Source organism: Dicentrarchus labrax, unplaced genomic scaffold, assembly GCF_905237075.1.
Source record: "Dicentrarchus labrax unplaced genomic scaffold, dlabrax2021, whole genome shotgun sequence".
In the NCBI taxonomy this organism is placed as follows: Eukaryota; Metazoa; Chordata; class Actinopteri; family Moronidae; genus Dicentrarchus; species Dicentrarchus labrax.
The window spans coordinates 4,467,479-4,480,030 of record NW_026136715.1 but is presented as its reverse complement, the minus strand read 5'-3'; the positions used below and the strand labels follow the sequence as shown (position 1 = coordinate 4,480,030).

Sequence of the window (12,552 nt, the reverse complement as noted above, 5' to 3'; positions counted from 1 at the left end):
AGTGGTTCCCAACCTGGGGTTCCCAGAGATCGCACAACTTTGTCTGCTGAGGTTGTGAGCTTACCAAAATATTATTTACAAAAATTTAATTTATAAAATCCCAATAACACACCCAATTGGATAATCAAAACTCTGTTTAATCCAAATTGAAACATATTTTTGGTCCACATTTAAATTCATTAAGCTATTTATTACCTATTTAGTGCGTGTATGCGGGTAGGGGTTGGGGGAGCCTGACTTGTCTTGGACACAGGCAAGGAAAAAAGGTTGGGAACTACTGCTCTAAATGATGCTGGGTTTCCTTACTGGTTTCCAGATCCATAAAACACATTGTTTGTCATGATAAGACCGATGTGTTTACATCAGAGACATTTTCTGACACTTTAAGTGGTTACATAGACAGCAGAAGACAAACAGCACCCTGGGGTCAAAAGAGTCAAAGGTGGATGGGGGAACATTATTCATACGCTATACGTGGTAAAAAAAAAAGCACTCAGATAAGTATATTGTAGTGAATTTCTATTATCAGGAAAGTCATGAATATGCTCACAAATGACTCAAAAATCTGTCACACTCACTAACGTACAGTCCTGTAAGTATATTTAGATGATTATTGTGATAATAATAATGACATGAAATATTGTCCCACATGTACACAGACCAGCTTTCACCACACGAGGACGGCCCACACACGAACCCACACGTAAACCACACGGATCCCCGCAGCCATGTGGAAAATGGAAACCATGAATTGTACAGAAAAGAGGACTCTGGGTGGATTAAATCAAGTCTTAACCTTAAAGTATAACGGTTTTATGTTGTGATTAATGGCTTCTTGTCCCTAAAAAGAAGGTAAGTCTGCCACAGTATATGAGCAGATCTATATCTGGAAGTGAGTCAGTGTGTGCAGAGGCAGGTGACCTCTGACAAAAACCGTCCTGACATCAATACATACTAATCAGTGAGGGACTCTCCCTTTGCCACACAACATACAGGTGATCGAGTTCATCAGTCAACCAGACTGCTGACACCCCCCCCCCTCCCAACGTCTTCGACCTTTCACCTACACCCAACACAGCCGACTAAAACCACCAAACCTTCTATTTCTAAAAGCTTTGGTTTAGCCCGCCTTCAGGTCTGGAGTAGTTTCTCATTGTGGCATGTTTGGCTTAGATGAGGTAGGCTGAAGAAGAAAAAAACACTTCTTCATCTCAGCAACCATGGCATTAAGAGCTTGTACTGTACAGATGTCTCACTCTTCCTTCTACACTTATTGTTGTAAGTTTGTATGAATAAAATGTGTAATTTAACATCCGTGGCTCATATTAGTTGGGGAAATAAGGATTTTATTGTTCCATCTTTATTAAATTAATATAATTTTGATATTTAAAGCAACATTATGTAACTTTTCTATCTTACAACAGCTTCAAAATCATTTTGTTGCTACACTGACTTGCATTCGGGCGCCTCTGTCATTCCCTGACAGAAATACACCTTTATTTACCAGGTATTAAATTCACAATCTAGCCATCCATGTTAAACTATACAATATATATATCAAAATAAAGGGGAAAAAGCCCATTTGAGACCTGCTGTGGTCGCATTGGTCCATGCTACATACTAAAATAAAGATTAACGTCTCGTAACATTACCTTTACCTCGTAGCCATTATAGTAAGTTATAACATTGTGTGCATCCACTCTGGCTCTGGATCCTTCCATTAAGGGTGTTCATAACTGTATCTTTTGCACAGTTTCAGCTCCAGAGAGACGTGGAAGCGAGGCTGACTTACGAGAACCGAGGAAGGATGGAGGGCAGCGAGTGAGGGGCCCACGAAAAGGGGACACGGAGGACAAGGAGTGGAGGGGGGGCTTCACATCAAAGTTGTGTCTGGTGGCTAGAGATTAGGGACCGCATTGCAAGAGGGGATTGTTCACTCCCCAAAGGGTACGAACATGAGTGTGTGTGTGTGTGTGTGTGTGTGTGTGTGTTTAAAGGGGGGTTCAGCTCCTCGGGGTCTCTCTCTGGGGGCTGCATTCCTTGTCTGTCATGTACTTTATGGCCCCTTCCAGCTCAGATCGAGCCCTTCACTTTATACATTGTCTACTTTGTTGCCTATTGTACAGCGTGAACTCTGAAGGCTCACAGAGGCTCGTACAGTATATCATCCACTCAGCAGCAACCTGGACGACCAACATGCAAACTGTACAAGACCACTAGATTAAGAGATTAAATGACTAGTAGTGGTATAATCTGTTGTATTTTCACATTACAGCTACATACAACTAACTTTACTGTGTATTAAATCCACTGATGATGGTGGAAAGATGATATCAAGGCAGTGAGGCTTGTTTTATGTGACTTTTGTGACTGATTGAGCTTCAAACATCACCAGTGATTCAGTAGTGTCAAAGTTTCTCCGCTAAACAAACGCTCAATGATTCATTGACGATAAGATAAGAGGAGAGTTTTCAACCAATGTGGCGATGTACACTACAGAGAAAGACACGATCAGTACCGATGCACATTAAACACGCTTTCTTTGTCAGTTTCATTATTTAAAGATCAGTGTTTCCATGATCATGCTGCTACGGATGAGTCGACACTGAACAGCTCAACTTCACCTCCGCTGTCTCCACCAAACCATCATGGCCACGACCATAACGCCAAACTTAAAAACTAATGTGTGATGCCACCATAGATTCATACTTCAGACGCCATCAGTATGTTAACTCCATCAGTAGCTTAAAGTGGTCTTAAATTACAATAATATCGTTTATCGCAATTATATCTGGGACAATATATCGTCCAACAAAAGTTGGAACAAACATAACAAAATATATAAAAAACTACCCAGAGAATATATTCATGTATGATCCTGGTTTAAAAATATACTGTGACTGCTCGTGGTTAATAAAAAGGGACATAAACTCCTGTAAAGTACCACAAATATTAATGTTACACTACAAAAAAACACAATTTTAAAAAGGCCTTTTGTCTGCTGTTGAGTCACAACGTCTTTGTCTTCTTCAAAGGTTTAAACTGAATGTAATATCTGGGTTTTGTGCTGACGATAAGTCGAGACATCTGAAGGCGTCATTTTGGACTCAGACATTTTGATTTGATTTTCTAAAACTATCTTCTGTCACTTTATACACGAAATGATTAATTAACATTATTTTTTACATTAAAATCCTTAAAAATGTCCCCTACCTCGTTAAAAACCTTATAAATATGCATTTGAATTGTGTTTATTTTAAGTTCTCTTGCTGACACAAGACTTCAAGAAATCATAGACAACAAATCATGCTCGTAGGCCCCGCCCCCCTTTTTTTTCAAAATCTGCTTTTCAATGAGCTCCGATAAACTTTCAGCCCATGAATGTGATGAAACAAACAAACAGTGACACATCCAACTGTAGGAGCAAAAAGAAAAACATATCTCTGAGAGGTGGGGGGGCTTTAAGTTAAGTCCGAGTCCATATATTGACATTTAGTATTTAAATAAACCCAAATAAGAGACAGATGTGGAAGAAATTGGCTCTTTTTTTTGGAGTGTAAACACTTTTTACTGGTTGTCCTGATGAAAGTTACTAAAAAGCACTAAAAGTTGCCCTAAAAACAAAAAAAATAAGAGCACGTTAACTTATTTGGTGTTTTTGGAGCATGGGCTGTGGAGTGTATCCTATGAGGAAGTTCAACCGGTAAACCACCGTCGGTACACGTTTCACCGGGGCACAGCCACAACCAGGAAACCGTAAAAAAAAAAAAAAAAAAAACCCCAGTGCAGTTAAACCAGATCTAACATCCCCTCCACAGGTAGCCCTGCAGGAACACCACAGGGGCTTATAAAAAACAAATCACTGTTCACTTTTCACCAGCAAAGACACAGTTTGAAGTCGTAATAACAGCATTATACCGCCGATGTTTGAGCACCGTAAATCGCCTTTAAACTCAACACCCCCCCACCTTAAGCGACGCTGGAGTCCTTGCAGGAATACTATTAAACAGCAAGAGACTATAAAGTAAAAAGATCCGCCACCAAGTCGATGAATCCCGCACAACTTTGCACCGACAGCTACGATAAAAAAAAAAAAAACCCTCTTGAGATTCTTCCAGGATTTCTGCACGAATACTGTAACAAATGCTTTTATATGAAACCATCCGTATGAACTCATGCATGGTGGATATTTGAGCTAATCGTTGCAGGAGAAAACACAATCAGGTTCAACACATGGAGCGTGCACATGTGCAAGAAGGAACCGAGCTGTGCACTTTTTACATTAATGACAAACAAACTGCGAGTTTGGCGCCACAAAAAAGCGACAAAACATGTAGCAAATGTGACTTTATTCTTACTAAACTACATGTTTCATTGTGACAGTGTAACCGTGTAAATGCAATGAACCCCTCGGTCCCCTCCCCGGTGAACTACTTACATAACCATCCACGCTTCTTGCGCTCATCCACGGCAGGAAAATGAGAAGGAAGTTGCTGGTTGTTGTTTGAAGGTGTTTTTTTAAAAAAAAATAGTAATAAAAAAAAAGGGATTTTTAAGAGACACAACGGAGCCTTGAACTTGAGCAGGAATCAGAAGTGGTCTAGTCCTCTCTGTGTAGAGTGTGTAAGAGTATGCTGCTGCAGATCTCTGAGCTGTGTGCGGGTCCCTGTGTGCTCTGACTCTCTTTCTATACTTGACCTGCACACACAGATGAGAGCAGATTGGTCTCCCGCCCCCGCTGCTCCCCCCCCTCTCCTTATCTGCACTCCGATTTACACCATCAGCCTCTTTTTTTTACCATATTTCATTAGAAATGACTTTTGATTCCCCCCCATAGCTCTAAAGTTTCCTTATGAAGACAAAAAATACAAAGTTTTTGCAGAAAGAAAAGCATAAAAGTAAAATGTGACTGTAATTTACTGCACATTTACTTTAAAGGGCACTTTTTTACTTCTACTCACAACTCAAGAGACAAATATTCTGCTTTTTATGTTTAAAAGCTACTTTTCAGATCAAGATTTTACACTCAGTTATATAATCATTGTATTAATTATATGTTTTATATATATATATATATAGTTATAGATTTAAAGAAGTGCTCCGTAAAGTAACCCTTTACTCAAGTAAAAGTCCTCTTTTTAAAATCAGTTAAATGTACTAAAAGTATCGCAGTCAAGTTGATGCACTATTAAAATAACATGGGAGTGTTACTCTATAGCCTGCTATATGACAAGAGACTACTTTATGCTGTAGAAACATGTTGTTGCATGCACAGTTAGGTGTGTATTGATCTGTATGTGTTGTGTTAAAGGTGCAGTGTGTTTATTCTAGAGATTGTTACTGAGTGTTGGTTTTGTTGTAAAAGCACTTTGTAAAGGTGCTATATGGATAAAGTTTATTATAAAAGCACAATAATACATTCTTTTGCTACAGAGTTTATATCCTGTAGTATGTGCTGTGTGTGTCTTATAACGACTGTATTATTGTTCATTACTGAACGTTTTCACTTATTTTAACCATTTTTAACCACACTTTAGGTCAACTTAACATTAGACTGACTGACAGTGTTTAATATTCTTTAAAAAATAAAGAAAAATACAGTTTTAACTGATTGTATAACCGTATAAACCACATTTTAATGATTAAATATTTGCATTAAAGCCTTTAATTTCTCTGCAGTTCCTCATAGCAACGGCGGTGCCCACTTAAGAACGCATGCGCACTGAGGAACCCGGACGTGTGCTCGACAACAACAGAGCAGCTCGGACGGTTTTTCTCTGCAGATTAAAAGAAAAAAAAAAAAGATGCAGCTTCACTTCACTAAAGATGTTTTACCGGATTCTGTCAGCGCCGATTTTCAGAACCTGAACAAACTGAACGAGCAGGTACATAAATAAGCTTTATTATTAGATTATTGTTCCTAAAACTGCACGAAGAAAGCGTCAGTTCAGCCAATTGAGCTCCATGTGACTTTAACTGAGGCTTTTATTCCCCTTCGAGCACATCTGTGCACAGCTGTCATCGTTTCTGAGGCGTTTAAGGTTGAATGAAAGAATAAGTGGTTATGTCTTTATTTATTCTGAGCTGTCAGTGAACACATCACTGCTCGTGTGTGTCATGTGACAGCAGACTGTTGATCATGAAACATAACATTAAAGTACTGATATATAAAATACACTTGGATAACCTCTAATTAGAGCTTTAGCTAATTAACAGTGCACTTTTATTTGTCACTAAATCTGTGCCCATGAAAACTCACCAAAACTGATCAATTATGGATTTTTGTGACCAATATTAATAAAAGAAATGAAGATATTATGTTGGCCGATAGACAAATCAATCATAATAAAGATAATTTAGATTTATTTTTTTACAATTTTGTGTCCAGGATACATATTATATACATAGAAATGATTCCTAAACCGTGAATTGAAATAAATATTTGACCGTATAAGTTTAACATTCAAACGTCAAGAGCTCCAGTTTTGAATGTGTCACTGTGAGTGAAGCATTGTGGAGTTACAAAATAACGATTCCCACTAAAATCGTGACTCATATCACAGTTGAAGCTCATCAGCATCTGGAGGATTTATTATTATTATTATTATTTATTTATTATCAGTGCAATGTAACTGGAGCTCCAACACTAATTTATGGTGTTTACATTTAAATTCTCAGAACTATTGTGGAAATACAAATGAGTGTTTTACTGCCAACTGCACAAATACTGGGTGTTTAAATGTATATCATTTATAATTTTATTATGGAAACTATTAACTATTCATTTATATTTTTCTCCAACAAACCGAAGCTGAATATATATATATTATTTTTTATATACAGACATTAAAAACAAGACTTTCTTTCATTTTGTGCAGCAATTTCTTCGTCTGATTGAAATTCTGTTCCAGTTTCTACTGGAGCCTAAAGAGGTGAGTGCACACACACACACACACACACACACACACACACACACACACAACAATTTTGATGTTAATGGGACTTTGGACTCAGTGATTAGCCTTGATAACTGAACCGAGGTAAAACACTGCCTGTCCTATTGTGTGTGTGTGCAAATGAATGCATTCATATGTGTGTGTGTGTGTGTGTGTGTGTGTGTGTGTGTGTGTGTGTGTGTGTGTAGACGGAGAGGTTCATGCAGCAGCTCGGTGAGTTTGCAGGGGAACACGGAATGAGTGCCGGTCCTCTGAGGAATGTGATGAAGAGTGTCCTTCTGATGCCACAGGGTGAGGAACACACACACACACACACACACACACACAGACACACAGACACACACACACATCCGTGAGACCGAGACAAACCTAATAAATCCAGTTATTTCCATGTGTTTGAGATAATGTGGTGAGATCATTTAGCTGTGGACGTCTCCTCTGTCCCCTTCGCCTGCCTTATCTACTTCTGCTTCAGTTAGTGATTAGTTAGTGTAGCGATTATCCATTAATTCAATAATTTGGCTTGTTTACTTTTTCATCCGCAGCCACCGTGGTCCAGTTAGTTTAGTTCGGAGGAGCCCTCAGTTTCGCAGCTCTTTCCTCACACATCTTCTCCACTCTTGTACTCGTTGTTGGCCGTCACCGTAGCTTGTACCTCCTTCTTTTAGCTGTCAAAAAAAAACTAAAACACTGGTAATGAATTTTCCCACGCCACTCAATTTGATACTCATGAAAGTTCAGCTATAAAGTGACAGAAGAAAAGCCGCAGCTGCAGGAAGGTTCCCGTCTCAGTGTTTTCCCCCTTCGTCTCTTTTCTCCTCAGGGGCCCTGAAGAAAAACCTGACAGTGGAGCAGATCAAAGAGGACCTCTTGACATTAGGTACACATCCGAATCCTTCATCGCAGAGTCAGTTCTTAACAGGGTCGCTTTGACAAACATGGGTTAAGTATAGCTGCCGGATAGTGTTCTCTTATGATGACCTGTCACGTTGAAAGGTGGCCCATAACTTCCCACGATATTTCTCCTCAATGTTGTTGATCGTTATACACGTGAAACCAAATCTGCTCTATCTGTTGACTCTCCAGGACTAAACGAAGATAAGGCGACTCACTTTTCACAGCAGGTAACTTTCCATAAATTCTGGATGTTTAGATTTATAATTAGATCCAGTACATACATTTTGTTGGAATACTGATACTGGTATCGGAAATCCCTCTGGTGCACCGATCGGATTTTATGTGATTCATTCACCCTGCTACTTCCCAGCAGTGTCTTGTTCGCCATTTTCCCCCCAGGATAGTGAAGTTATGACCTGTTAAGACTCTGACAAAGGGTTTAACAATCATACAGACTTAGTATATGTATATATATATATGTATATTTTAACGCGTATGTATTGGATCAGTGCTCTGTATCAGCTGATACACAAAGTTAAGGTATCTGAATCGGTATCTGAACATCTCTTTTAATATAACTTTGCCTCCTGAGCTCAAAAAGTCCCATAAAATCTGTTCTTATTTTACCAGACAGGACTGAATCGGCACAGGCGTCTTTCTGACATTTCTAATTGTGTTTTGCAGTGGGGGGAGCACTATGCCGTGCTGTCCAGACTGGCAGTCGGGCAGACTCTGATGGTCAACCAGCTGGTGGACATGGAGTGGAAGTTTGGAGGTGAGACAAAGCAGAACCAGACATCACATCAAATTTAGCTCTTGACAAAATTATAGGTTCGAGTCTATTTCTGAACATGCTGGGAGAGCTGCTGATGTCTCTAACTTACAGCGCTTATTCATGAACACAGAGGCTCCAGTCTAACATTGTCATTAGCATAGCTTATGTTCTTTGTTTTGGCTTCAGTCTCATTTAAACACCTCAAATGTGTACAGCTGACGGGTCTCTATCAGGCCTCATTGTTTATTCATACAGTCTAATGACTTCTTAAGACTCACAGGGAATAGAAATGCTAATATGCCGGGCAGGAGAATGATTAGCATTATGTTAAGCTATTGGTGAGCTGATGTTGGTACAGAAAGACACTGTGATTCAGTTCAGGGCCTGCACTCTCCACTGTAGTTTACTTGACTGTACTGTTATTGACATGCAAAACACCTTGAGCCAGGCAGAGAGACTGTGTCTCTGCATGTTGCCGGTGAGTCGGCTGTATCCAGTCTGGCCTCTGTGGAGACTTGACTAGTGTGAAAGCCAATATGGCCACTGCTCGTCTCACATGTTGGTGCCCTCTGAGATAATGCTGAATGTATATAAAGTGCATAAAAATAGTCTTACACGTTTTCTTTTAAGACTTTAAACAGCTTCAGAATCAGTTGAATATGTTTTTCGGATGATAGTTTGGATGAAGACTTTAAAACACTGAGAAACAATCAAAATACAGAGGTGATGAGCAGAGTTTATCTTAAACATCTAATGTAACTAATTACTTTTACTTAAGCACTTAAGTACAGATTCATGTTTTACTTGAGTATTTATATTTTATACTTCTAGTCAAAAACACCATCTCAGAGGCAAATATTGTTTTATTGCACTAAATCTAACAGCTTAAGTTAATATGAATTTTTTTTTTTTTTTACACATATAAAGACTTCTTATGATGTTTATATGTATTATTGTATTATTTTCTATACAAATATCTAACATTGAACCTTTATGCATCAACCAGTGATAATTTTTCTTTTGGATTATAACTCAGTGTGTTCTTGTTTGTGATCTCACTTATTATGAATCAAGTCAGGATGTGTTTTTATCCCCCGCAGTGACGGTCGGCACCAGTGAAGTACAGAAAGTGGGAAACATCTTTCTGCAGGTACGATAGCTCTGCATTCGAGAGACCACACGCACACACACACACACACGCACACAAACACACACACACACACAGTTGCGCACTTCTTGGTTCAGTTTGGTTGAACACAAACTTTGCCCTCTTGCAGTTGAAGCTGGTGGTCAGAAAGGGAAACTCCACTGAAAACGTCTACATGGGTGAGTGATTATGTGCCGTTACTGACGCAAATGCCGCTGATAACATTTTAACTATGTTCACGTAATTTGTTCTGTTTGCATGGTCTTTTTTTTTGTATTCTGTTACAAGCAAGCCAGGCAGGGAATATCATGCATACATGCAGTTGTTCAAATAAATAAAACAATTCCCAGAAGTAGATCATTAAATCGGGTTCCTCTCAGAAACACATCTATGGCACTGAAATGTAAATATGTGTTTTTCTTGCTGCTGTGCACACAAGCAAGAGAAAATCCAGTTGACATGGAGATGGATCATTTACTTTCACATTCTTCCAACTGTCGGCTGCTGCTTCTCCCATTCCTAGTTTGAGAAAAGCCAGTTCTCCAGAAACTAATCGCGGAATTGCTTTACATACAGTGGGTTTCCTGAGCCGATGAGCGTCATCGTGAGGAGAAAAAAAAACAGAAAGACTGAGATGCTTATGAGGAGATCAACACAAAGAGTTGGTTTTTGTGTGCTAAAACTGTACAAATCCCACAATTATTGCGTGTTAGATCTTCATGATCCCATGAGGGGACCCCTGCCTGTCAGCTCAAATAGATTAGACTCTATGATCAATGTTTTGGTGACATGTTGATGCCTGTTTCAAGTGAGTTGGTGACAGCTGGTAGAGCTGCAGACGGATGGCTTTGAATTGAAAAATGTATCTATGTTTGAAACAGGTGTTCGGAGCCTCTTTTCATGATGCCCTGCAGCTGAAAAAAATTATGCTTATTAAATCCTGAGTGACACAGTTTGCTGTGAGTTTAGTTTTCACTAACGTGCTATAAATCTGCAATTTCATACATTATATGCCAAAGTTACTAACTAGTTTTGAAGACTGTTTTTAAGCCTCCAATTTGGCATTACAGCCGTCGCCATGTTGGGGTTTTTTTTGCATCCAGCAGACGACGAGTTGAGCTTCGACACATACATTCTCATGTCACAGATTAACAGTGCATTGAAATATGTCTCTGAATAGATTTTAAACATTTATTTTACTCTAAATGGGACCATAATTTACTAAATGAACATCATGCTGTATGGAAGAAGACTTCAAACTAGCGATTGAGACCATAAACTAATCAGGAAACTGTTAACTGAGCTTATAAAAAGAAGAGAAGTGGGGTCATTTCCCCATGAGGCTCAATACTATCATACTTCTTCTCTGCAGCCCATGGAGCTGCTTCCCGGCTGGCCAGTAGAAAGAAAGTTAAAGACACTTCCAGAAGCTCTTCCCACTAATCTTATACTGTACAGTCAGGGCTGCAGACAAACAGCAAGAATATACATGCTATTTTTTGTCTCCAGTGCTAGCGTGACTTCTGTGCTCTTCCGTTGATTGTGTGTCACCCACCCCCAGATAATTCCTTACCACCAGCAGAAACTTTGTGTAGTCTTCATTAGCGTTATTACTGTCAACACGAGGCTGTAAAAAAATAGTTTTGGAACGATAAGTTCCTTCATGTTAACACTGGAAAAGCTGATACAACATTTGTGACAATGAGTTTTCTACCTTCCCTGCTGCATCTTGATCATCATCATGTTTATAAATGGGGAAATCCACGTTAAAACTGTCTTTTAGATGGGGCTTACTGGCGCTAGGGTTGATATAAAATCAAATTAACCATCTAAATCTCAGTTCTCCTGTTTATTTCCAACAAAGCAGACGTTTCAAACTCTTCACTTCCAGGGATATTTTTCCCTTTTTAAAGAGCAACCAGACAAAGAAATGAAACGAGTTGAAACATTATTGTTTATACCAAAGTGTGAAAGCGTTTTTAATTTATTTTTTTGCAGCACTCAGTGAATGTCAGCCTGTTTATGTACAAATTGTTTCCTGTTTTCTTCCCTCGTGTCTTGCAGAGTTGACTCTCCCTCAGTTTTACAACTTCTTACACGAGATGGAGAGAGCCAAGGCCAGCATGGAATGTTTCAGCTGAGTGTGTGTGTGTGTGTGTGTGTGTGTGTGTGTGTGTGTGTGTGTGTGTGTGCGTGAATGTAAGAGTGTGTGTGTCTTCATGTCAGGCTGTAGCTGCAGGGCAGTGTTGTGTGTGTGTGTGTGTGTGTGTGTGTGTGGTATGTGTTACGTCATTTTCATGTCTGTGTGTGGCACTGACGCCCTCCCCTCCCCTCCCCCAGGGACTGAAGCTAAACACAAAAAACTAATTGTATTTACTGCCAAACATTTAAACTCAGATCTCCTAATAAAGATGAATACAAATAAAACAGTCGCACTCTGTGGTGTTCTTTGATTTACGTGGGAATACATTTTTGCGTTGTTGTCTTTTTCTCAGATATAAATGGTGTCTTGACGTTTCATCAATACTTTTTGTCCTTGTCTGTCATTAAGATAAAACATTAAGTGAGCCCTGTGGGGACGATTTGGGCGTCCAAAACAAACACTGGAAATAAAGGAGAGAAAGTTCAACCTCACCCACATCTGTTTGATCAAGTTCGGTCCTGCATCAATAAAGTTGATTAAAATTGAAACAATAAATGCATACATTTACACGTCGCCCGATAGCTGCAGTACATGCACAGATGATTGAGCCTTTCCACCCTAGAGCACGCGTTGC

General features: G+C 39.3%; 2 protein-coding genes across 3 annotated transcripts in view; one reads left to right on the top strand and one right to left on the bottom strand.

The window, feature by feature from the left end:
• Positions 1 to 4,698, bottom strand: part of dnmt3bb.1 (DNA (cytosine-5-)-methyltransferase 3 beta, duplicate b.1) — a 37,254-nt gene extending 32,556 nt beyond the window's left edge. For both annotated transcript variants that reach the window (XM_051424296.1, XM_051424298.1), the window contains exon 1: positions 4,439 to 4,698. In XM_051424296.1, coding sequence (XP_051280256.1) covers positions 4,439 to 4,446 — 8 coding nt within the window. In that variant the 5' untranslated portion in view covers positions 4,447 to 4,698. The remainder of the gene's footprint in view (positions 1 to 4,438) is intronic.
• Positions 4,699 to 5,718: 1,020 nt separating this feature from the next.
• On the top strand, positions 5,719 to 12,202 carry commd7 (COMM domain containing 7). The gene is made up of 9 exons (XM_051424434.1): positions 5,719 to 5,885; positions 6,879 to 6,932; positions 7,145 to 7,247; positions 7,780 to 7,836; positions 8,043 to 8,080; positions 8,538 to 8,628; positions 9,729 to 9,778; positions 9,906 to 9,954; positions 11,840 to 12,202. The coding sequence occupies exons 1-9, from the start codon at positions 5,805 to 5,807 to the stop codon at positions 11,914 to 11,916; spliced, it is 600 nt and encodes a 199-aa protein (XP_051280394.1). The 5' UTR covers positions 5,719 to 5,804; the 3' UTR covers positions 11,917 to 12,202.
• The last annotated feature ends 350 nt before the right edge of the window (positions 12,203 to 12,552 follow it).